This window comes from Ambystoma mexicanum, chromosome 6p, assembly GCF_040938575.1.
Source record: "Ambystoma mexicanum isolate Mex_15411 chromosome 6p, UKY_AmexF1_1, whole genome shotgun sequence".
In the NCBI taxonomy this organism is placed as follows: domain Eukaryota; kingdom Metazoa; phylum Chordata; class Amphibia; order Caudata; family Ambystomatidae; genus Ambystoma; species Ambystoma mexicanum.
The window spans coordinates 1,219,724,668-1,219,749,045 of record NC_090935.1 but is presented as its reverse complement, the minus strand read 5'-3'; the positions used below and the strand labels follow the sequence as shown (position 1 = coordinate 1,219,749,045).

At 42.6% G+C, this 24,378-nt stretch overlaps 1 protein-coding gene across 1 annotated transcript in view; it reads right to left on the bottom strand.

The window, feature by feature from the left end:
• RASEF (RAS and EF-hand domain containing) overlaps positions 1 to 24,378 on the bottom strand; it is a 706,663-nt gene that overhangs the window by 269,886 nt on the left and 412,399 nt on the right. The window contains exons 5-6 of the mRNA XM_069625884.1: positions 2,099 to 2,176; positions 1,156 to 1,271 (exon numbers count right to left, since the gene is read on the bottom strand). Coding sequence (XP_069481985.1) covers positions 1,156 to 1,271; positions 2,099 to 2,176 — 194 coding nt within the window. The remainder of the gene's footprint in view (positions 1 to 1,155; positions 1,272 to 2,098; positions 2,177 to 24,378) is intronic.

The window sequence follows — 24,378 nt, the reverse complement described above, 5'->3', positions numbered from 1 at the left end:
TATGGAGAGTGTGGAGGGGCTGTGGGGGGGTCCCCCCCACATATAAAGTTTTTAAATCAGCCTTTTTTGCGGCAACCATATCACATAGAAAAAGAGCGAAATATGATGCTTTATGGAGATCTTAACAACTTATACACCTGGCCCTATGTTTCCTCATTCACACCCCCCCAAACACACCCCTTATCTCAGGTCCTCCCTGTTCTCTTTGATTCACAGTGTCATTCTTTGGGTAGTTAGTGTTGTGTCTGTGGTGTCTTAATATAACCCTTAGCAGGGGCCTGAAAATCCACTGTCGAAAATGTTGGCAGGGAGACCTGTATCTGTTTTTTCTGCACTACAAAACTTGCTATTTGGTGCCTTCTCTTCATATCCTAGGTCACATTGTGTGGCTGCTTATGGGTGCTATACCGGCAATTGCAACCTTATGATCACTTGAGATGGGTGCATCATTCTGGTTGATGGGATTGCCATGTGGCCATATAATGTTCTATTTCTATGTATTTTGCTGTGTTCAATAAAAAGTATTAGAACCCTGGGCAGTGAATAACCCTTTCCTATTGGTCAATTTGCAGGCTATGAGAGCGGGTATAGCTGAGAGTTTTCTTATAGCCCGCAAATGTGATCTTTGATTTCTTTTTCTCTGGAAGCTGGGCACTAGCAATGTTTCACCCACTCTAGTTCCAAACTGAAAATTCTTTTTTGCTACTAATAACGTCCTTTTTGTTTGTTTAAAGTTTATAGAAAATATTGTTCATGTTTCATATTTGTGTCATGTTATTTTAAACTTAAATATTCCATATGGAATATTTAAGTCCCCAAGTAAAAACAATATAAACATTTAAAAAATGTTCACATGAAAACTTTGTAGTTGGCCATGGGTTCTAATAGCTTTGCAGACCTCACCCTGGGCTCTACCATCATTATGGGCCCTCATAGTACTCGTTAAGGGCCTGAGCTGGGCAGAGGCCTTTAACTCGGTTTTCAGGGCTCATAACTCCCATTACGGCCCTCATCTAGGTCTATAAAGCTATAATTTAATATAGACCATGGGGGGGGGGGGTTATTCTGTATAGTGCAGAGTGGGGTCCTTTAACTCCTTTGTAATGAACAGTTGTGTGTGCAATATTCTGTATTATATCACAGTCAAAGTGTTACCTTAAGGAATTCAGACTTTGGTCCGCATAGTCACTTTTCAAAGCATCCAGTTCACTTTGAAGGAAAGCAATATTTGTTTGTGATTCAAGGAGATCCTTTCGAAGTTTCTGGTTTTCCTAAGAAAAATGTAAAACCATCAACATGTAAATAGGTTTTGCTGGGATCTGCAAAACAAACGTATTCCTAATACCAACATCTTTTTTTGTCACAAATGAGAGCATGTAATCTCACCTTCTAAATTGTCCGTACAAATACATAAATCCTTTTTGGGGAAGGTATAAGCAAGCCTAAAAGTGCTTAAATTGAAACTTGGGTGCAATTATCAAAATGATGATTTGAATCTGTTTGCATTAGTGGAATGGCTGTTGAGCTGGCTCGATAGGGGATTTTAGCCAAACTTTGAAACACTTGATTCATTTTGTTTCTGGTTAAAATCAAGCCAGTACAAAGCACAGGCACCAATATGTAAGAATCAATTTGAACTGAATGTGTCCTGAAGACATGGCCTCACATCCAAATAGAGCACAAGGAACCAAATAAATTCAACAGGAAAACAAAAGAAAATCAAAAGAAATGTCTGAAGTTTGAAGATCGTGCCAAATAAATGGTACTCTTATTCTATATGAGCTGCTTGAGTCGAGGTTTGAATCTTTCAAATTATTTCGAGTTTCAGCCCCAATTATTTCAAATCGATAAAAAATGAATCAAACTTCCGTCGCTTATTTGGGTTCGAATTAGGATTCAAGCCCATTAACCCCTCATCCAAGCGAAAGGAATTAGATCCGTTTTATTTCTAAGCTGGGCTTTTAAAAATAAAATATGTAAGAACCCTTCACAAAGCACATTCTAAACGTTGTTTATGTTTCAGGCTCGCTCATGCCCCAATGTAGGCGCTTCCAGCATAGAAATGGGAGCAGTGGGCAGGCAGTCCTTCTTCCAGTACCATTGTCAAGTCATGGAGCCTTTTCTTCAGCGAAGCCACGTCTTCCTTGAGGTTGAGGGATTTGGATTGCTCTTCCAGCTGCAAAAGAAAGGGAAGAGTGGGGTCAATCTCACAACTCATACGATCATTATGTCGCTTCTTTTCACGTACATTGTAGTGTTTGAAATGGGTGAGAAACACGCACTGCACTTCCAAAGCCTGTCTGTAATTTAAACATAAACATGTAAATGAAATGGATCAAATAATTCATTCTTTTACAGTTGATTGACATTTCTAGGAGATATATTTAGAGAAAGCAGATTTCTGGTGACAGACACCTATTTGTTATGGTCTCTGTTGAGCATCTTCCTGACCACACAATGGTAATGACCAGCAAAGATAATCTTTCTCATCTTTTTGGCAGTCAGTCATATAGACATATATTTCATACACGTGCAGATAGGTTCAGTGGGCCTGGAGCATGGGTGAAGGCCACTGCAAGGTGATCGCTGGGCCCTGGACTTAATAGCCAATGGGATTGGCCAGATTCCATTTCTAGGAGGAATAGGAAGTAGGGCTTGTGTTCCTGGGGTATGGTTTTGTGCATGGCCATGGGTAATGCCCTTTGGGCACTGTTGCGAGGAACGCTGTTACCAGAATATGGCAACAGGTCATATCCATTAAAATGCAAGGAGAGTGTCTGTGTGCGGAGAACGTCCACAGACTATGACCTGGGCACTGCAAACCTTTGAGCTGGCTGCAATCAATGCCAAGCAGTGACTGGAGGGAAGAAATACCATGCCCATGCACTAGGGAGCCTGCCTGCTGTGCATGCTAGAAGGCTATGCTAAGCACCCAGTGCAGGGAGGGGCACAATGCCAGTTACGGCTGAATACACTGGACTGACACATTGGGAGCGCTGCAATTACTATTCTGCCAACTTTATGAAAAGCCAGCATAGGGTCTTGGCACTGTTGATTCTTCATCCTTTGTGGCATAACATGGGAAGAGTCCCATGGTGCCAATCCTGTTCCAGCTGGGCGAAGGGTGTTTCTGTATTATGTGAGCTCCCCACCTGCAATGTGTTAGGGTTGTTATTAACTTGCATCTCCCATCACAAACAGCTCATTCTTTCTGCATGCTTAGCAGCCATGTTAGTTTGGGCACACTACTTAGACTAGAATAATGTTGAACATTTTGCTTCTCATCGAGTCTCCTGCTCAATTCAGGTTTGGGGTTTCCTGTTAGTATTTTTCGTATGCAGTTTTGGATTGTTATTTAGGATTCACCCTACCCTACTTGTGGTGACTCAGTTTCCTTTCCCCCTACGCAGTTGAACCTGCTGTTTTTTTTTTATTTTTTATTCATTTTAATTTGTGTTGAGAGCTTGATCCCATCCCCATGTGGGAAGGATTTCCGATGACATCATGCTGGCGCGAATGTTGTTCTGAGAGCTTGGTCCCATCCCCACTTGGGAAGGATGTCCTCTGACATCATGCTGGCGTGCATGCTTGGTCCCATCCCCACTTGGGAAGGATTTCCTCTGACATCATGCTGGCATGCATGTTGTTCTGAGAGCTTGGTCCCATCCCCACGCGGGAACGATTTCCTCTGACATCATGCTGGCGTGCATGTTGTTCTGAGAGCTTGGTCCCATTCCCACTTGGGAAGGATTTCCTCTGACATCATGCTGGCATGCATGTTGTTCTGAGAGCTTGGTCCCATCCCCACTTGGGAAGGATTTCCTCTGACATCATGCTGGCATGCATGTTGTGCTGAAACCTTGGTCCCATCCCCACGTGGGAAGGATTTCCTCTGCTATCATGCTGGCGTGCATACTTCGTTCCTTTGACCTTCTATGTTGGGGCTATTCCTTTCTGATTAGGACTCGGACCCCAAAATGGACTCCACTGGGGGTCTACACCTATACGCTGTTGGCTTCAGCTCCATGTGTTTCTGTGAAATGAAAATCCCTGCTTCAAGTCACTCCTTACCCTACTATTGAGTGGGCATCTGGACTCGAATGGCCGTGTACAATGTGCAACTGAAGACTGATTTATTAAAAGTGCAACTCTAGAACACACAAACTGGTGCCAACAGACAAGTTGATCCCTGCACAGGTTTTCCTCGTTTCTGCCATGAGGAGCAACCATGAAAGGCCGCTGGGTCCTCACTAAGCTGTAGACCAAATATTAAAGACTGAGGTTTAATCATCTTATTAATAACTACCTGTGCCATTTCCAGAATGCTGACAGTACCAGAGAGCAGCATGTGAATCTATTGTTTTCTTTTTAACAATCAAATCGGCCCCATCACTGACACATCTCCACATTATGTTGGCCCCAATGTATCCTCGATACATGCTGGGTGCAGTCTTTTCAAATCCTATTAATTGTTTCACCATTAGCTGGCTCCTTTCCATTTAATGAGGAAGAAAGTATCCGCACCTTCATTTACAGGCCCTGGTCAGAGGCATGCTGAGTGTTCTGGTGCCGCCATTCTCGGTTGAAGAGGGGCACAGAGGTGAAAGCCTAACTATTGCACCTGTGATAAATTGGGGGGCTCCTCAATCAACTGGTTCCCAGGGTTCGATCTGCTCCACTGTTGTTACTTTTAATGCATTTATTAAATGAATGACTTCATGCCTATTTAAGTGATTTTACAATATGGCCGTGTACATGTTTATTATTTATTGTTTTTATGTATCCGCTCTATGCATACAGAAGTCAAAGTGACTGGCTCTGGGTCGTGAGATGATTCGAACTTCAACTCCTGTCAGCCCTTCCCATCAAATTTCTTGGGTAGCTCCGAAAGGCGTGGTAGTTCAAAACATTTGCAGGGTACGAGAAAAGAGTAGCAATTGGGGCAGGGGTTTGTGGGTATTGTAGTTTGTTTCCCTGCAGGACATTGGAAACGTGTGTCTCCTACAGCCAGGTCCTTAGACCTGGGACCCTGTTTTTTAATGTCCCACACGTGTCTGTCCTCTTCTTATGTTATGGTACACCCCCACATACCCTCCCACCCTCAACACGTTGCGTGCCATGTTTGTGTTTTACTATTAAACTACATTGCAGCTGAGGAGAGTGCACATGCCTTTGCCACCCCATTCCCTCATCTCTGGCTGCTCCTGCAGCAACGCGCTGTATTCACGCTGGTTCCATCTCCCTCTGCATTGCCTTTTGTAATGACTGTTCAACCAGTGGAGTCGCCAGGAATCAAATTTAGGAGGGGCACAGAGAGGGCCAAAGACAAAAGGGGGGACCCAGATAAATGTAGGAGGAGAACATGGTCACTGCTCGTATTAGGTAGGGGGGGGCACAAGGGGAGGCACAGGGTTTCACAGGGGGGGCGGCCCTCCCAGGCCCCCCCTCCCCAGCGACACCACTGTGTTTAACAGGTGTTAAGTGGATGATTGCCGTGCAATGCATTCCGGGTCTTGTGGGCCGAGGCACCATAGACCTTACACCCCTCCTCTGATGTCTATCACTGTATCGGAAGGGAAGCCTCATAACCCTATTCGGTGGGCAGGGTGCATGATGGGTTGGGGAGCGGGGTCTGGTGCAGACGTAGATACAATGATCAATACTTCTCGGGTTTCCCTGTTTAATTGAGGTAGGGGTAAGCAGGTGACATGCAGATTGTGACACACAGTACACACTGCATTTAATATTGCATGGTATGCGTAACTGGGGGTACTCTTTTACATTTAGGGAACCCCAGTGGCAATACATGATGGCTGTCTCACTGGCATGAGAACATGCTCTATCAGAAATTCACACTATTTTTAATTGTGTAGTCCCGTAACTTCCCCTTTGAAAATATATTTCTACTTCCATTCACACCTCATACACCCTGACTACAAAATACCCTATTATTTCCTTTTCTGACCACTGTATCTCATGCACGGAAAATTAGACATCCACTCTTGACACCAAAGGTCAAAACATTGAAGAAATTACCTAACCCCCTACTCATATCTGATGGTCACAATCTTGAAAGAAGATTGATACAATCTCCAAAACAAAATGCAATAAACAAGGCCAAAGATTATAGAAAATCCATATTACATGAACATTTCACACCAGTACAATCACTCAAGCTCCAAATAGCCTTGCCAGAATTTTGACAACAGTGAATGAACTTTCTGATAAATATCAAGAGACCTTAACCATCTCCAAAACAACGGGTGAAAATACTGTGTGGTCTGTTTATTTCGGGGCATGGGCAGAATCAGGGTAGGCAAGCATAAGACTCATTTGACTGCCTTTTGTGTAGTGGATGTGTAATGGAGCAGATGAATATGCAGGTATCACCAACGGCCCCTGCTATGTAAGTACCAATTCTTACCCCTAGCTCTTACCATTACCGTACAGGTGAGAAACGATACCAGCTGCGACAGCCCTACTGCAGCATGAATCTAATGGTGAGAGATTAAACAAACTACAGCAGGTTCTAAGCAATACTTTAAATACTCAATGTACACGCTTCTGCCACAATAAATTAGTTAGGGTGTGCAACACTAGTAGGGAGAACACTTAAATAGGAGGAAGCACAAAGTAGTGTGCTGTAAATAGCAAAGAATTGACGAGGATTCCGGGATACCAAGACAGGGACTCATTGCACTGATAGGGCAGATTAGATTATTGGCACAATAGATGCAGAATACACGGGCAGGGACACCAACGTATGGCAGATGCACAAGGTGAATGTAACATGAAGAGATGAACATATGTCTAATATGTAGACAAGAAGCGCAGGAGTTTAGCCAGTTTCTTAGTAAAGAGGCCTCAGCAGGCCTAGCAGTTAGTAAGGCCTCAGGCAACCATGCTGAATTCACAAAACCACATTTATTTTAGAAGCTTTGAAGCTGCCCAGACAGTAGTTCATAGAAAGCACCACGGTCAGATGCACAGAAGGGAGTAATGGAAGAGCAGAGTGCACAGACGAGATAACAGTTCCCAGGACGGGAAGTGCAGGCTCACAAGTTAATTAAAGTTACCATAAGCTCGCAAACAGCAATTGATGTCTGGATGCATGAGATCAGTATGCCAAAAGACTTTGTCACAAATAGATTAAGTCTGTCTCCAGTGTCCACAAAGAGGACAATATGCATGTTAGAATTAGCTAAAAACCCAATAAATAAGAAGAAATTCATTCTCCAACACGGTCCCCTAACACATGATCAAGACATGAAGAACACTGGCTATTCATTTCCAGCCAAGTACAAATAATACATCTGCTGAAGCTCCCTAGTGCACACACAGACATGAGATAATACGCAAGGCAACATACAAAGGAACAGATAGGCCACATGGCCTTGGAATGATGGGGAGTACTTTTAATTGGTATTAGTGCAGACCATGGACTTGTCTCTCCCCCTACCCTGTGTGTCTCTCATATTCTGACAGCTCATAAAAATGCCCAAAACTGGTGAGTAATGTGCCAACCAATAGAAATCCCTCTTGCCATACCACCTATGATGAATAATGCCAGCCAATGAGTGGCCAATATAGTGATGTAGTGAAAATATGATCTGTGATGGGCTGGGCTCAAGAGGATCCACCATATAGTTATAAACCAATGAGGAAATTAACACTTATGTCATATATATATATGTATTTTAAGGTATTAACCAGTCCTAAACTCTCATAAGTGTTGTGACTAAAATTATGGTATGATATAATTGTTGACATATTTGACGTACAACATACGCTCACACTCATTGGCCCTCATTACAAGCTGGCCGCAAAGGGATACAGGCACCTCTAATGACACCGGTGCCGGTAATTCCTTTGCGCCCTATTCTGAGGTCCCTTTGCGGGTCCTTCCTTAACGCCTGGTTTTAGTAGGTGTTAAGGGCAGGACCCGCAAATGGATACCGGGGTCAATAACGGTACCGTAATTTACGGTACGGTTATTGCAGCCTTCCCCCTTCCCATTGAGCCCTATGGGGGCTCAAAAGGGAATGGGGAATGGCTCTGGTGAATGGGGAATTACCGGTCCCGGCGACCTCGGACTGGACCGGTAATTACTCCATTCACCAGACAGGAGTCGGAACGATTTTGGAGGCAACCATGGCGCTAATAGCGCCATGGCTGCCTCCAAACTCGGAATGAGGGCCATTGTATTTTAAAAATCTGCTTGTATGCTGTCCCCGGCCAAGATTCTATGCTTTGAATAAAGCCGGATTTTACTGTGCACTTTGAGTACTACATTATTGAGTATCGTTTCTTTTATGCTTGTGCGAATTTGGGCCCATTTCTACAGATGTCTCATTCTTTCTTAAAATACTTTCTAAAGTTTCAGTACTAAAAGACAGCGCCATACAGGTGTTTGCATTTACTAACGAGTAGCCAAAAGATTTGTGTCTTTTATCAAGTGTTGTATAGTGTTAAATCTATCAAAAGCTGGATGGCATCGAACTGATACTGGAATAAAGGGTGAAAACTGTAAATTAATCTTATGTCTATAAATCGCAAATGAGCTAATACCTTTTCCTCACGTCACTGTACCATCCTGAAGAAGAACCAGCTGTTCCAATCTTAAAGGTTGATAATCTAGAGGTATGCTTTTATGATCACATGGCCTAGACACCCAAAAACTCCTACTGCCGGCTGGATATAATTCACCAATTTGCCCATTTTAAACCAAATATCTTATAAAATATTATCTCAACATACTTCTTTTCACAAAAAGGTGCCCACATGTCGGAATAAAAAGTATATTGTGCCTCCTATTGTAATAAATATATTAATATTGGCCTACGCCAAGCTGCTTGAGTCATTTGCTAGATCTGTGTTACAAGGTCCTGACCTTTAATCTATGTAGGCTGCCATTTTAGGTCAAACCGCCATTTTAGGATTTATGTGGAAAAGTCACCCTGTGAGCTAAAATGGTGGACGATGTCATTGCAAAATACAACATGGCCGTCTTGACCTCTGTACATCGCTAATGTGTAATCTGCCTGCAGGCTACTTGTTGAGGTCATGAACCGAGACCTCGTCCTACGTTGACCTATGTGTAAAAGGATGACTCGCGCAATTAAACCAATCCACGAGTATATATTATGATAATGTATTTACACATTTTACAAAGAACATCTGTTTTATTATATTGTATTAATGTTTAAGAAGACCTGCAATACGAAACAGAATACACAGTTAATCCATGCGCCTATTGTTACATGTAATAAAGAACAAACCAGTTAGATGCGGTTAGTTGAGACTCGGCAACGAACCCTAGAATTGGTGACGTATAAAGTAGAATATTAACCCGAACAAGGATTGGCCATAGCGCTCACAAAATGTATAAAAAGCGAATGCATTCTACAGTCTCTCACTGAATACACTGAACCACGCTGGCATTTTTTGTGTTGTACTAAGGGCCGATAGCTACCTGACATTGCACTGTTTTGTAATTGTATTCGATAGAGAATAAAATACTTTGTATGTTCCTTTGAAACCTGTGTTTGGTGTATTTCCTTTTGGGGTACTCAGCCTCGATATTTTGTTTCTCTTTTCACACACATCTTTGTATTTAATTTATTTGTATTGGGTTGATATAGTTCAGACCCAGCTTAGAATCAATGCAGCGCTGTCATGAGTATTTTTGGGTTAACAGAGGTCAGTGGAATGTGAAGTTACTGGTTATAGTTGCTTAAATATCCATACTACTGGAGAGGTGTATCAATAGGCGAACAAGGTCCTAATGATGATTTTACATTCTCTGAAGAATAGGGTCTTGAGTTCCATCCAGAATGGCAGGAGCATTGCTGCGATTCTGATTGCGACCAGGATGGTGATACGGTAGGCTGGGGAAAAGCCAAACAAGGCTTGTTTCCTGTTTTTGTCTTTGCATGCCAGTTTACTCTCAAGCCTCTTAACTGTCGGGCCCCTAGAAGACAGTGCGCCACCTGAACCCACAGGTTTTTTGGCTAGGTAGGCTAGTGTTCAAGCAATAAATGTCTAATGTGTGATGCAGTCAGTTCTGAAGAAGTTCCTCAGTGGTATGGGTAGCTTAGTTAACTCTCTGAGGATGAGGAAGATGCAGTTCCTTTTATGAGTCATGCAGTGGCATGTTGTGTGGAGCATAGCAGGGCTAAGTGTGCACGGGATGCACATGAGGAAGACATTCCCTCCATTGAGGTGTAAGATTATCAGAGCCTAAACCATTGTTCTGAAATCCTCAGGTGGGAGAAAGGGTATTAGCTTCCTGAGGAGTGCTCATTAATACCAGGTGGTTTGGGCTTTTTTGTTGATGTGTTGCCAGGATGAGAGACTGCTGTCAATAATAAACCCAAGTGATTTAACACTGAGGAGTGAATCAATCGATGTCCATATAATTTAGACATCCTTGAATTGCCTCTTGCCCAGATGGTTGGCCTAGTAGGACACATTCCAATTTAGTGGGATTGAGCTCCAGGTATGGGCTTGTCATCCAGCTTGGCTTGAGGTGAGGCATTTCTTAAGACGTGAAATGCCTTGGGTACAACCTTGAGGTATAGCTGAGTAACCTCAGCGTATTGTTGATGTAAGATGTTAGGGTCTTTGAGACTTGACCTGACTTCTTTCATATAGAGATTGACGATAGCCAGGTGAAAGTATTGATAACTGAGGAACTCTGCAGCTAACCAGGCATCAGTCAGATCTGAAGTTAACCATCTGGATGGCTTGGTATCTGTTCAAAAGGTAGGAGGCCAACCAATCGAGGAATGTGCCTGTGAACACCACTCTATGAGCAAGTAGGCTTGTAAGTGTCAAGTGGATGACCAGGTCAGATGTCACATAGAGATCAAGGAGGGCCAATAAGCATCGTACATGCAAACCTTGCTGGTCTTGAGTATTGATTATACTTATGAGCAAGGCTAAACAACAACACCCTCAAATTCAAGTGATGCAAGATCCTGAGCTTCATTGATACTAAATCCTTACTCTGGGTTCCCAGGAAAAAACACTGCAATGTTTAGATCATCCAATGCCTTCTGCGTCATTCTGAAATCCACCCATGAAATGAGAGCCAGACAGTCAAGAAAAATATAACCCAAGCCAGCAACTCTGATCTGCTCATCAATGTGTTGAACTATTGGACCTCTTCACACCGAGTCTGCTCTCCCTCACATATCGGTGTAAGGAGAATGTGTGTAAGGAGAATGATATTCTGGGATGGGGTGGGTGGGATCAAACTTGATAAAACTATGGAAACATTCATACGCAAAGTAGGTTGGAATAAATTAGTGAACAACAAACAAATCATAGATTTTAATGTTACATATATTGATGTTAAATATAGTACTGGGAACTTTTAAAACAACATTACAAGGAGCAAAAGTGCAAGCTAGTGCCCAGAAGAAGCAATCCTAGTGGCCTCTGTAATGAAATAATACCCTGTGCTCATTGATCGGCACATAGGGTGGTCCATTGAGAAAATGCTCTATCTTCTGAAAAGTGCATTGTTTTAAGCATGTGATGTCATTACAGCCTCGTCGCTCTATAGAATAACACTTACATGAAGTGCAAAACAAAATATTTGTGTTCAAGAGGAGGCTTATAAGGATGCATAGGTTTTACCAGGTCTGAAACTGTAGAGTAGTACATGATGATCTATCTACAAGCTCAGTGGGCCAAAGAGCCATTCATCGGCATGCAAAGGAAAAATAAACCCACAATAACTGCAGGTCCAGTGCATGTTTCCAAATGTGGCATAAACAGCTCTTAATAACAAATGAACAACAAGAAAGCTGAGGGAAACCTAAAATGTCTACAGCACATCCTATGCCATTCATTCTTAACCAAAGTGATGACACCGTCCATATCTTGGACACTGTACAACTTGGCAAAATTTTAGCCTAGTTTGCAGAGTCATCATATGCTGCTCAATGTTCGATTAAAGCAAAAAAAAACTAAAACACGTATACCTTAAGAAATGTCTTGTAACAAAGTGGAAAGCAAACACAGTAAATTAATTACTTTTTTCCGGTACCACAACACTTGGGTCATAGACATTAGTGTGAGAGCCTAACTCAGCCTCTGCTGGAGTAGCATGGATGTAACTCGGGTTCCCCTGGTGCAAGATATAACACAGATAGCGTTTTCTAAAGCTTGAAATGTCTTCCATCGAGTCACGCAGAATAGTTGTGCACATTTCTAGGCTGTGGGTTTGTGGTTCTGAGACCGTCAAGGTGCTGACATAGTTGCAGGTGATTTTCTTCCCAGATTGCTGGTTTCAGAGGACTCACACAGAATCTTCTGCTTGCTGAGGTAGTGCTGGTACCTTTGTCCTGAGTCTTCAGAGGTGCTCCATGACACGTTTAGGAGGAGAGTTCTAGCCAATCATCTCACACTGGCTTTAAGGTGCTGGCAGATCAGGTGCAGTCATAAAGAGCCCATGCGTTCATGTGGGAAGCTGTAAGCTGCACTACCGGGGGCTATGTCAACTATTCCATGGATTGAACGTTGTGGGTATTGGGGTACAGTGCTGGCCTGGGACTTTTTAGGGGAAGATAAGAGACCCGTTCCCCGATCAAGACATGCTCAGTTGTTTACGGTTCTGTGAGGGCTATCACTTAAATGCTAGGAACACTCACAAATCATGCTGGCCTCTAACAAAAGGAGAGCACAGTCTCCCTCTAGCATACACAGGCATTACATGAATAAAAAGTCAATGAACACACAGGAATTCCTGTTCAGTGGGCCTGGGTTTCTCTGTAAAGCACTGGTTAAGCATCATAACAAACCCAGTACAGTACATTTTACCAAATCCAAATTCACCTAATCAGAAATCTTCAAAAAATAAATTCTTCAAATTGGTAAGGTAAGTAGGTACATTTTAAAATGAAGATGGAGTGGGGTAAGGGGATAGGATAAGGTACGGGGAAGTGGTGGAGGGGAGGAGTGCTCCCCACCGCATAATAAAAAAAATTTGAAGACGTTTTCTTCTCAAAGAGTTCACCTTTAGGTGAAGTGGATTCGGTGAAATCATGGACATCCTAACACACCACCTGGAAACATCTAAAAAAAACAGCGTGGAGTTTGAGGAAATGTAATCAACAAACTCTGGTCAGGGACCGACTGTTGACAATGCATATATATTCTGTCCCTCACCAAAGGAAGACCTATAGTTTTGCAAGTAGACGGCATATAGTGTAATTTTTCTGCAAGAACTATTGACATTAGGAGATAACTATGCGAGAGATACAACACTTTCATTAGAAAATCGAATCATTTGAAACACGGGATCAAAATGTGACAATTAGCACTACACATGCGCTAGATTTATATACCAATATCCCTTGTGAAGAGGGGATACATACAGTACGAAAAGACTAGGATAAAAAATAAAAAAAACTTGCATCAAGATTGTTTAATCACAGTTCCACTTCTTTAACTGCAGAATAATTATTTCCGCATTGAAAAAAAAACACTTTATTTTACCAACAACTTCAAGGGATACCCATGGGTTGAAACTATGTGCCCGAAGATGCAAAAACACTTAGGGAGGATTTTGAAAATCATGTGATACTGAACCCAACACAGTGAAAAAGAGCATTGAGCTGCATGTCCGAAAAAACTTGACAATGTTTTTGTCATGTTGAAATCACACAAAGAAGTGTTACAATATTGTTTGGAATACCTGAATCATTTAACAATTAGGTTCACTTTTGTCATTGGCTCTAAAAGGGTACATTTCCTTAATGTGACAGCAGATATCAGTGCCTCCAAACCCACATGTGAACATTACCAGAAATTAGTGACACAAATGTACTGTCACACACAAGATCCATTCACCGGAAGATCACCAAAGAGTCTTTACCCTTGTAAGCGATATTCAATCAACACTACAGCTAAGGCTAAGTCAATGCCTAGTCTGGGATGCTGAGAAAAACCCTTATTGATGTATTTTTATGTGCAGTTCAGTACTCTGGATGACAACCCTTGTATAACACCCCCCTCTTAGAATACCCCTGACCCCACTGAGCCAAGAAGTAGGTTTGTTTTGCAAATTAAAAAGGTTTATTTGGACAATTCAACAATATATATCTATCACACTTTATAAATAAATTGATAACTGATATCACACTTCAGAATATGACCGTGATCAACAATGGATAATGTTACAGGGGTACACTGATTTGGTTACGTAGGAGTAGTGTAGAGGATGAGGTAGCTGAAAATGCTTGATGGTTTCAAGGAAATGCAAGGTGGAATAAAATGCAGTACAGAAATAACTTGTTATGATTTTAGCAAAAGGTAATATGATCACTTTTTCTTTTGACAATTCACTCCCCCCCTATGCAATACAAGAAATGGAAGGAGAGCACACAGTCTTCAAGAATCCCAACAAATCCATACTTTATAATGCAATACACAGTTCCAGTTCCCCCAGCAAGCTTAGAGAAAACAGGGATGAGTTTTAAACACAGGCAAATCACTTTAATGTGGTTTGCAAGGAAGTGAAAAGGTGCTAGAATTGCTTTTAATTCCCTCTAGAGGTTCAGGGTGAGTGAGAGATGCTTGTTGGTATTAGTTCAGGCTCACTTTAGCAATGCTCTATGAGTTATTACCAGGTTGCAAACGGATTTTAACAAAAAATGGAGCTGCTATTTTGACAAGTGGAGAAATTGAGCCAAATCGCAAATCGCGGTAAATTTCGCGAGTGCGTAAATCACTTCCTAGGACAAACGGTTCCGGAGATACAGACGATTTAATAAAGGTAGATTTTCGGATTTAAAGTAAAACTCAAAATGACAGGTGAATGCTTGCAGCTTCAGAATTGACAGGTGACAGTTGTGCAGCTTTACAAATGACAGATGACACGATTTCTAGGAGGCTGTTCTAATTAGGTTAAAATAGTTTGGATTAGATTATTTTAACTAAGAGATTGGTTCTGCACAGTTCTGCTAGGTACTCACAATATAAATTTGAAATAGGCCTTGTCACGGATCTGGTCAACACGTCCGGCGGCGGTTCTCTCTGCTCGGTGGGTCAATCGGGCACCGGTTCTGCTCACAGCGATCCGGATCTCTGGTTCTGCTCACAGCGGTCTGGGTCTGGTCTGCGGTTCTGGCAAATGTTCTTGGCAACAAATTCAAACAGCTCGCCCGGCTGTGGAATAGTTTGCAGATGATTTTAAGGATGCTGAGGCCTGCTGAGAAGAGTTCTCAGTTTGTGGGTTTAGGCCCTTGCTTTAAGTTCTGAAGTAAAGTTCTGGTCTTTGGAGATTGATGGATGTGAAGTCTGGAGTCTCCCGGCAGAGCATCCCGCAGAAAATGGAATTGAATCTCTCTACCTGTCCCAGCAGTCTCTTTTTATGTGTTTTAAAAAGTGGATGGAGAGGCTAGCATCACTAAGCCTGCCCCTCTCTTGATTTGATAGGTCAATAGATTCTTTGGTCCCTGATTTGGGAAGGGATGGTGTGTCAGAGTGATGTCATTTTTATGACCTGCAGAAATGACACTCCCCTGGTCAATGTGCACACAATTCTATTCCTGATCCAAATACATATTTCCCAGGTACACAGTTGTTTGACATCACATACACACATCATATATTACTAAAGATAGTACCTGTCCCGACTCTGGCGTTTCTAGGAGCTTGCATTCAAAAATGGCAACTTATTTTCGATTTTAGTGGGTTTTGCAACATTGGTTTTTCATCAAAACTTATACAAAGGTACATTTCCCTTCCACATATATCCCAGTAACTTTCCATGTCTCTAGCTTAAATACATTGTCTACAATATTCATAATTAGCGGGGTTTTGCCCAAGAACATGGTACAAATTGGAGTTTGGACTTAAATCGTGAGGGCATTTTCCATACTAAGACTCTCAAAGTTGTACATTCCTGTCATTTGGTTACAATAAGTTATCACTGTTTCTATAAAATATATATTTGTTGCAATTCAACTCCCCAAAGTGTTTGGGTCCACCTCCAGAAGTCTGGGTGGGTCAGTGATCACATGTCTCTCCTTGCTGGCAGAGGGCTGTTGACAGGAAACACTCAAAATTAACATACCCCATTCAACAGAAAGAGCCTAGCGCCACCTTGGGGAATTTGTCGGTACTGCATCCATTTTTGAGTTGTCTTGAATTACTGCATTTCAATAGAGTGGTCTTTTGCTTGATAGAATAGGACCCTTGCTTAACATTGTTTTGATGGCATCCTTACAGTAGAGTGGTGATGAGGAACCCCCCACAAGAAGGTTGTATCTTTGGAGTGGTCTTGTGCCAACTGTGCAGTTCTCCTATTCTGGCGTGAATGTGGGCGGCGATAGCTCATCTCCACATCCACCCAGTCTATTGATTTAGTTTGTTCTGGGATAGAATAATGGCCGGCGACAGCTCATCCCCACATCTACCCAGTCTATTGATTCAACATGGGTCAAAACCCTTGACACCCTATTATCACTTTCTTCCAGTGGTGGCTAGTACGTTAGGGTGCCAGGGTACCGCACCGTTTTTGTGCGTGAGGTGAAAGATGTAAGTTTGAGTAAAAAAGTGTTACATCTTTCACCTAGCGGATAATTCAGCGCGTTCCATTGCTGTGCACCATACAGATCATGTGTGCTTGCGCGTTGGCTTGCGAGAGCCAGATACACAGAGTCAGTATAGTGCCGGGGCATGTCTGGAGCCACATGGCTTTACTTTTATTTGTTTGTTCATAGAGCCTGAGACTGTGCACACATTTTATAGAGCTTTGGCTCCGGACGGGGGAGGCATAGCAGGTTTGGCCCCACCACCTCTGTTAGTTGTTCCAGTAGCGTATGTTTCCATCCAAAGTAGCCCTGTGTATGACTGACAGCAGATTCGGGCCACTCAAGATCCAGAGTGTCCTATCAGTCACCAACACACTCAATATCCACTGGCTTGTTTTTGAGCCAATGGAAATTGAATGTATAGTGTGCAGGGGTGGGGCTCGACACTCCCTGCTTTCGACATAGTCTAGCTTGATGGCACCTGCAACAGCTTGGCGTCCATATACGCCACTGGCAGGATTACAGTACACCGTGTTTGACCTCCTTGCTTCGAATGCACTGTTCCAGCAAGTTGACCCTCACTGCCAGCGTCAGCATGCTGCTGCCCTGTCTCCCGGACCGTCCTGGGAACCTCAGGAGACGAGTGCGTGGTGATGGTAGGTGGTTGGGCCGTGGGGAGAGGGCCGTCGCATTCCACCTTTTACACAGTAAAACACTTGTGTTTTGTCAATCGCTTTGTGATAAAACCCACTTTATCCACTGGGGAATAAAGAGGACATCGACATTCCCCATTTGCGCCCATAAAAGCGCAGGTTTAACTCTGTGTTCAAAGACAATATGAGGGTCAGAGAAGCTCAGCTCTTTCAAACTTGGAGGCCCATTCCTAAGTTTAGATACGTTTCTCCACACGTGATACAAACCAGAGAAAGCTCTCATGGCTGCAACATTATAGTAGTAAAAGGGGAAATAAAGGGCAACGTTAATCAAGTGGCAGGTGGGGAGCAACAGACTGAGAAACAAGATAATAAAATAGGTCCCAGTTCTGCAAAGGTAACTTAAGAATATAGGACTGTTACTGATAAAGATGTCAGTGCTTTGCACCCACTAATGACTGCACCGTATTCACAACGATGGAGGCTAAAAGTCTGTGAAGTGCAAATGTCTCTCTATTATCTTCGTTATTGGTAGTGTTCTATTGCAGTACAAGATGTGTCCTTCTTTCAGGCAGATGGCAGGACGCATTTATTATTGGATGAGCGCCTAGACGTGTTCAGCGTATTTGTAAGTAATATACGCTTCAACCTTGACAGTTGTCTGCTATACCAGATATCATTTTCCACTATATTTCCAAGCTGGCTGCACAACATTGTTTCTAAAAAAAGAACAGATTGAGTTTCACACATGAGGGCCTAGTGTAGTTATAGGGTCCTTTGGTTGTCTTGGTACATCTTGTTGTGTCTTTCAAAACCCAGCACCCAAAACGCCCTGATGATTGACAGGGACATCATTTAGGGGTCACCAAGGGTTGCAGCTGCGACCCCTGTGGTCTCCCCTGCTACCCCTAAAATCAAAATGTTAACACATTTTCTTTTTAAACAGAAGCTCCTTGACTGTTTGTTTTTGGAGTAGTTGGTTTTCTTCATCAGGCCTCTTGAAAAATACAGGGGCTAGAATCTTTAAAGGTTTATTTCAGGGACCCTTCAGGGGGTGAGTCACTGATTTAGTCTGTTCTTAAACACCTCAAATTCACAATGCAGACAAAAACTTCCAAAAATCATTTAGAGTAGAATTAGCACCCATTTTGGACTATGTATTTTGCTTTACACAAGTTGCAGTTATAGTATATTTTTTTCTGCTGTTGTCTCTGTTACGATCATCACAAGACATTCCATCTCTGTGTCCTCGGTCACTTGGCAAAGTACTTCTGCCTACAAGCTTGTGTACAGTGTAGAGATGTTTGACCATAGCACATCAAGTGGCCCTTGGTTTCATTGTGCCACAATGAATGCTTTGTTGTAATGTGTCTATCTTTCCTATCTCCCTGGCATGCTGTTCAGGATGTTTGCATGTATGAGGTAACAAGTGCCCAGAGTACGAGATGCCATGTGATGTGCTGCTTTCCCTGCTCTACTCTAAATTCTTGAATACACAGTTATGAACCCTCCAAATGGTATGTATTTTGCCAACCTCTGAAGCCTGAAAATTAGATCCAAGCAGGCTTGACATGTGGCCATCTTTGCACCAGATCTGCAGATGAACTGGCCTGCTGTTCAATCTCAGTCACCAGTGTAATGGTGTCCACTACAGAGTGTAATTTGCTTTCTGACTTTGAGAGCATTCAGACATGTAATTGATCATTATACTAAAGCTGTAAAGATAGCAATAGCCGGTAAGATAGCTCAGTGGGTCAAGTGCTCGCTGCTGTGATGTGTGTGTGATTTGCAGGTTCAAATCATGGCAAGGCCAGCTCAGCCTCTCATCCTTCTGAGGTTGGTAAATGAATGCCAACACAGGTTGTTTGATATTGTATGTATAGTTGTTCTATATAAAGTACGTAAGTGTAAGTGCTATATAATAGCACATCTTTATCATTTGGCCTTGGACGTCTGCTTACAATCACATTAATTCAGTAATATGGGCCTATACACACTGATATTAATGATACATATGGTGATCCATTTTTGTATGAAATGTATATCACATTACAGTGATATTGTAAGCATAGTTTTCGTAGTGTACTTAGAAACAATGCTATGTGATGCCACTTCCTGCTTTGTCAAGGGGTTGAAATATCGTGTTCCATTCCTTCCCAAGATGTCACTTCGGGGTACTGGGATGTCATCAGAGGTCAAGGGCCGTGTGATGTCACATCCGCTACCCCTGGCATTTTGGTGAAATGGCGTCCCTGATGAGTGAATCTTGCTGACAGGTTTTACAACGGTGTACTGCTTATTGCTACAGATTGTGATCACAAAAGTGTGTGTACCCACAGGTGTCATTCCTCCAAAGCTCATAAGTGGACTCCTTCATAACCTGCCTGTGAGTGAACCTTCACTCCATGACAGCGTCCAGCGCTGGGTGCCATGGAAATAGTAAGTGGTTTTGTCACGATCATGTCTAATATCATGTAATGCAGGCACCTTTTGCACACAGCCGTAAAATGGACGCCTTATGCTTTGCTCAATCGGGCCCCTTGTAATGCATTTGTAGTATGCCCCCAGGCCAGGATCTCTGGTTCTCTGTATACATATATTATTTGAACCATATATAACATAACATATTACGTGATGTTGTGAATAAACTACGACAGTAGTCTGAGGGAAAAAAACGACTTTATCCATTGTGTACGAGGCCATGTGAAAGATTTTCTCATTCTCTGTGTGGGCAGCAGGCTTGTAACATGTCATCAACAATGTTTGGCATTTACATTAAGAAAGTAGTAGCCTGTCTGTGTTTTCCCTTTTGTCAGTTTAGACCTGAGTTATTTCAGTATTAAAAAAGCATAATCTGAAATGCACTCCTCGTGTGGTTCACATTTCTCAGAATGCCTTCCTGATACCTGGCTGTCCTATATTTGTGAAGAGGGGCCAAGTCCTAAGAATAAAAGTGCGGGTTCTCATCAACAAAAGCAATGGGATGCGATGTCGCCAGAAATTTGCATTTCAAGGTGAAATATGCACATTTCATTAAAAACAAATGGCATTTGCCCTTCATAACATCAACACTCAGACAAAACCAAGAGAGGATATTTTCTTCTAATAGTGTTTTTGAAAAGGTTAAGAGGTGCACATGTTTTAAACTCCAAGAACCAATGCAAATGTTTTCCCTGGAACATGCAGTACCGAAATGGGACATTTCACCTTTAATTGTTTTTTATAGTTCGTCAGGTAATATAGTGCAGTGGTGAAGTGTCCAGGCTGCAAACCTGATGACTGAGGTTTGATCCCTGAGATCGTCATAAATTCAAGTAAGACTTGCAATGTTGTTCATTTTAGCTGGGTGGACTGAGTCCACCCTGTTAAAAAAAATGGGTGGACTCCGTCTACCAGCGTATACCCTCGAAAACTGTGTGGGTAAGCACGTTAGTTTATGTTTACTATTTACATCTGAGTAAGAGAGAGGACCTCCACCTGACCTGTGAAGTGGTATTTGTACAACCTCCTCACCACAAGGTCACTGGGATGAATCAACTTCCGGGTACCAGTGATCCAGGGGTGAATATCACTTTCTAAACCATCAATCAGCCCCACGCCTCTAATACACCAGAAGGGATCTGAACAGATTGGAATAACAAGCAAACTACAAACCTCTGTGTCCAATTTTGGTAATATGGACGGAACAGCAGGCTTATCTCCAAAAAGTCAGGGATCATTGGTTAGTTGCAAAACAATGAAAATACAATGATTACTCAATGATTAAGGGGACTGTCCAGTCAAGGTTGTATCAAAAATATCTACTCTATTTATATTCAACAGACAGTTCTAGCAACACTACGAAATACAACTGACCCTGTAAAGGAATGCAGAGGTCAGACATTTTCAAAGATGGAAAAGGGATGTACTCCGGATACTGAGGGTAGTTGGTATGGTTAATAATCACAACAGTTTATGGTTATTTGGCTCAGTACCAAAGGAGAAATGTGTCTTATAATGTCTCTAGGGGTCTTCTGGGAAGGACCAGGGAGACAGAACAACAATTTACCGTGTGATGTAGGTGTTCTTGGTGCTCAGCAGGGTCGAGGTGGCTTCATGGCACTTTGCAGGCATCTGCGACAGAGTTCAAGAAGAGAGTCAGCTGCAGGTATCAGGCGGCAAGATGGTTTAGCAAGCAAAGCTGTACGAACGGCTGCAGGCTGGCCTACACAGTGGCTCAGGAATCATTGTCCAGTGCTGATTGCTAGTTCTGAAGCACTGGTCGAGATGGTTCAGATGTCTTTAAGCAATGGCGACTTGACAGTCAAGGAAATCAAGGAACTCGACTGGCTTGAAAATGTCCTTAAAGGCGGATGTCAATATATGCTTGTTGAGGCACTTCTCCCAGCTGCTTCAATAGGCTTGTGTTGTCCTTTAAGGTGGATGGCCACCTACAGCTGTGGAGTATGTTGCAGGCAGCTGCCTTGTCCTTGGTTGTAGGTTCAGAGACCATATGGCACTTCCTACCTAAGAAGCTTGCTTCAGAGCCTAGCAGGGCACGCTGTGTGCTGGGTGGGTACGACTTTGGAGCGGCTGGATGGTCTTCTGAGTTCTTTATCTCCCTCTGTTCCCTGGGAGATGTTTAGGGGAGGCATCTTGTTTCCCTCTTTGGAATCCCAGCCTTCCTTCACTGACAGAAGATGTAAGGCAGACTGTACCTTCAGTCAGGGTCAAAGGTTAAGTTCTTCAGTGAAGTCTTCAGATGATCTTCCAAAATAGGGGTTTAGCCCCTCTTTTAAAGCCAAATGGGCTGCACTGGTTGGTGTTGGCTAAGCCTAAATTAATGGACCAATACTGGGGTCCGTACCGACAATCTGCTGTATTCATGAGGTCATAACCAGAGTGCTTTGCAACGGGAAAGGTAAATGGGGGAACACATGTCATACTAAGTCCCACCCATCTTCCTGACGGTTGTTCATCAAAGTGTCTCTATGGTTAATGGATCTCTCTGTGGTTCCTGTTTAAAGCAGCAGGACTCCCTTGAAGCTGCTGTGAGACCAGACTCTCTGGCTCCTGCAAAGCACATTCTGTTACCTGATTAATGGATTCACTCTACCGGGAAGGCTAACTGTAAACACGCAGTCCCCTACATAAAAGTTCACTGCAATGACAATGAATGTGGGAGCTGGCTTCAGGTTAACACAGTTACATATGAAAGGTTGTTGGGGTTTCCTGGCTCCTTTGTTAGACTCTGCAGCAAGTCCCCATTTTGGCCTGTTTGAAGTACACTCTATTAGTATGGTAATTGCTACCACTAGCTGCACGGTTGAACAAAAGAGCAGGGCTGAGCCTTTGTCAGTTAATCAGGCTGGTCATGGCAGGGGGAAGTTTGGTCCTCCCCCTTTCTGGAGAGGACATAGTGTACTCCTGGCTGTCACATTCCAACTAAATGTGTCAGGGCAGACTGTGGATGTAGGCTGTGTCCACCCAGAGTACACTGGTCTATGAGTTTGTCGTGGTGTTACCATAGGATAATGTGTGTGGATTAGTCCCACACATGTTCCTGAGGTTGGTCTACCATCATTCCATTTACTCAAACATTTCAAAAAAGCCCAGGTGAGCGCTCACCCACCGTGCGGATGGTCGAATTCCTCACACTTAGTTTGGATATGTTAATTTCCTTTGCCCGCTCATATTTCTTGTCTAAAATAGGATCAGAGTTCTTCTATGTTCTCACTACTACATGCCATCTGCTAATTTACATTTGATTTATTTACTCTCTGATTATATTTCTGTTGGCATGCCTATTAAAGTACTGCATTGTTATTTGCTTGGTGTGTTGAAAATTAAGTGGAGACAATGGAGCACTTCATTTTTCTTTCTGGTTCAAACAGTTTTGAGGCCTAAAGTCAGCATTTCTCAGTGCCAAGGTACTATATACATATATATATTCACATAAGTAACAGTTTACCCTTGTGCTGATGAAGTACGAACAGTAAGGATTGTAAAATGCTGGAAACGTTCACATCGATTAAATACTTAATACATAGAAATTGCATGTTTAGCACAGAAGTTAACATCTTGGCATTTCATGAACAAGGACAGTGAAAATATATACCTGCACCATTGCAATCTACGTCTGGTTCCACTTAAACTCACTGACTCTCAGAGCAACGTGCTTTTTATGTGAGCTAGGATAAAACAGGATTTTTGCAAGTAACAGTGTGCAGTTTGTTTACGAATGTCAGCTCTCGCTGTAGTTTTCTAACGGCTATCAAGTGAAAACATGTCATCTGAGTGCCTTTTTCAGGTTGTTACTCTATCAGTGTTCCTGTGCTTTTCAGATGGCTGCTGTTTGGGATATTTTAAACATGTTGTTCTGTGGACCCACGCTTTGTTGTGGTCATCACCACATGGCTGTGTGGTGTGTCTGCCCCTGTAGTTTTAGAGATGTCTGCCCTATCTGTAAGCATCTGTTCTGTGTGTGGCTACCCATGCTTCTGTGTGTCACATATAAGAATGTATCTGTTGTGTGCTGCCTTGTCAGTGTGTTTTAAGTTTGGTCATAAAGTTACAGCAGGTTGACTCATGGCAGCTTGGCATTTGCTTACAATGCCACTATTTGCAAAGGGAGTTGTATGTATGTGTACAGTACGTCATCCAGTATTCTGGAAGTTCCCTTGAAGGCAGGCCGTTAATTCAGTTTCTTCTCCTAATTCATTAATTGTTATGTATAACTAAAATGTCCTTCTGTGGTTCAGTAAGTCTGTACTGGGTGCAGAGGGTGGACGCTGTTATGTCTGACAACTAGTATCAATGTGTGTGGCCAGGCCCACTGGTGTGACACAAACATACCTGTATGACATATGGCTATGCACACGTCAGAATAATTTACCATCATTAGTACCTAAAACGTAATGCTTTTTAGACAATGTGTGAAACTGCATTTTAAATTCCATATTTTGGACGACATTGTTCCCAAATTCTCTCATGGGAGAACCCCCCACTAGCCCAGAACTCCCGGTAAGAGGTTTGGGGTAGCCCGCAAATTTGGGATTTGCCATTTACACCCCACCACTTTCCAAAGTCACCAGCCGCCACTGATTTCTTTGTGTACAATGAACACTAAGTAACAACATACCTTGTGAACATTCATGTATGTATATCAGTGGAGCTTTATTGAAATTAGTATATTCAGC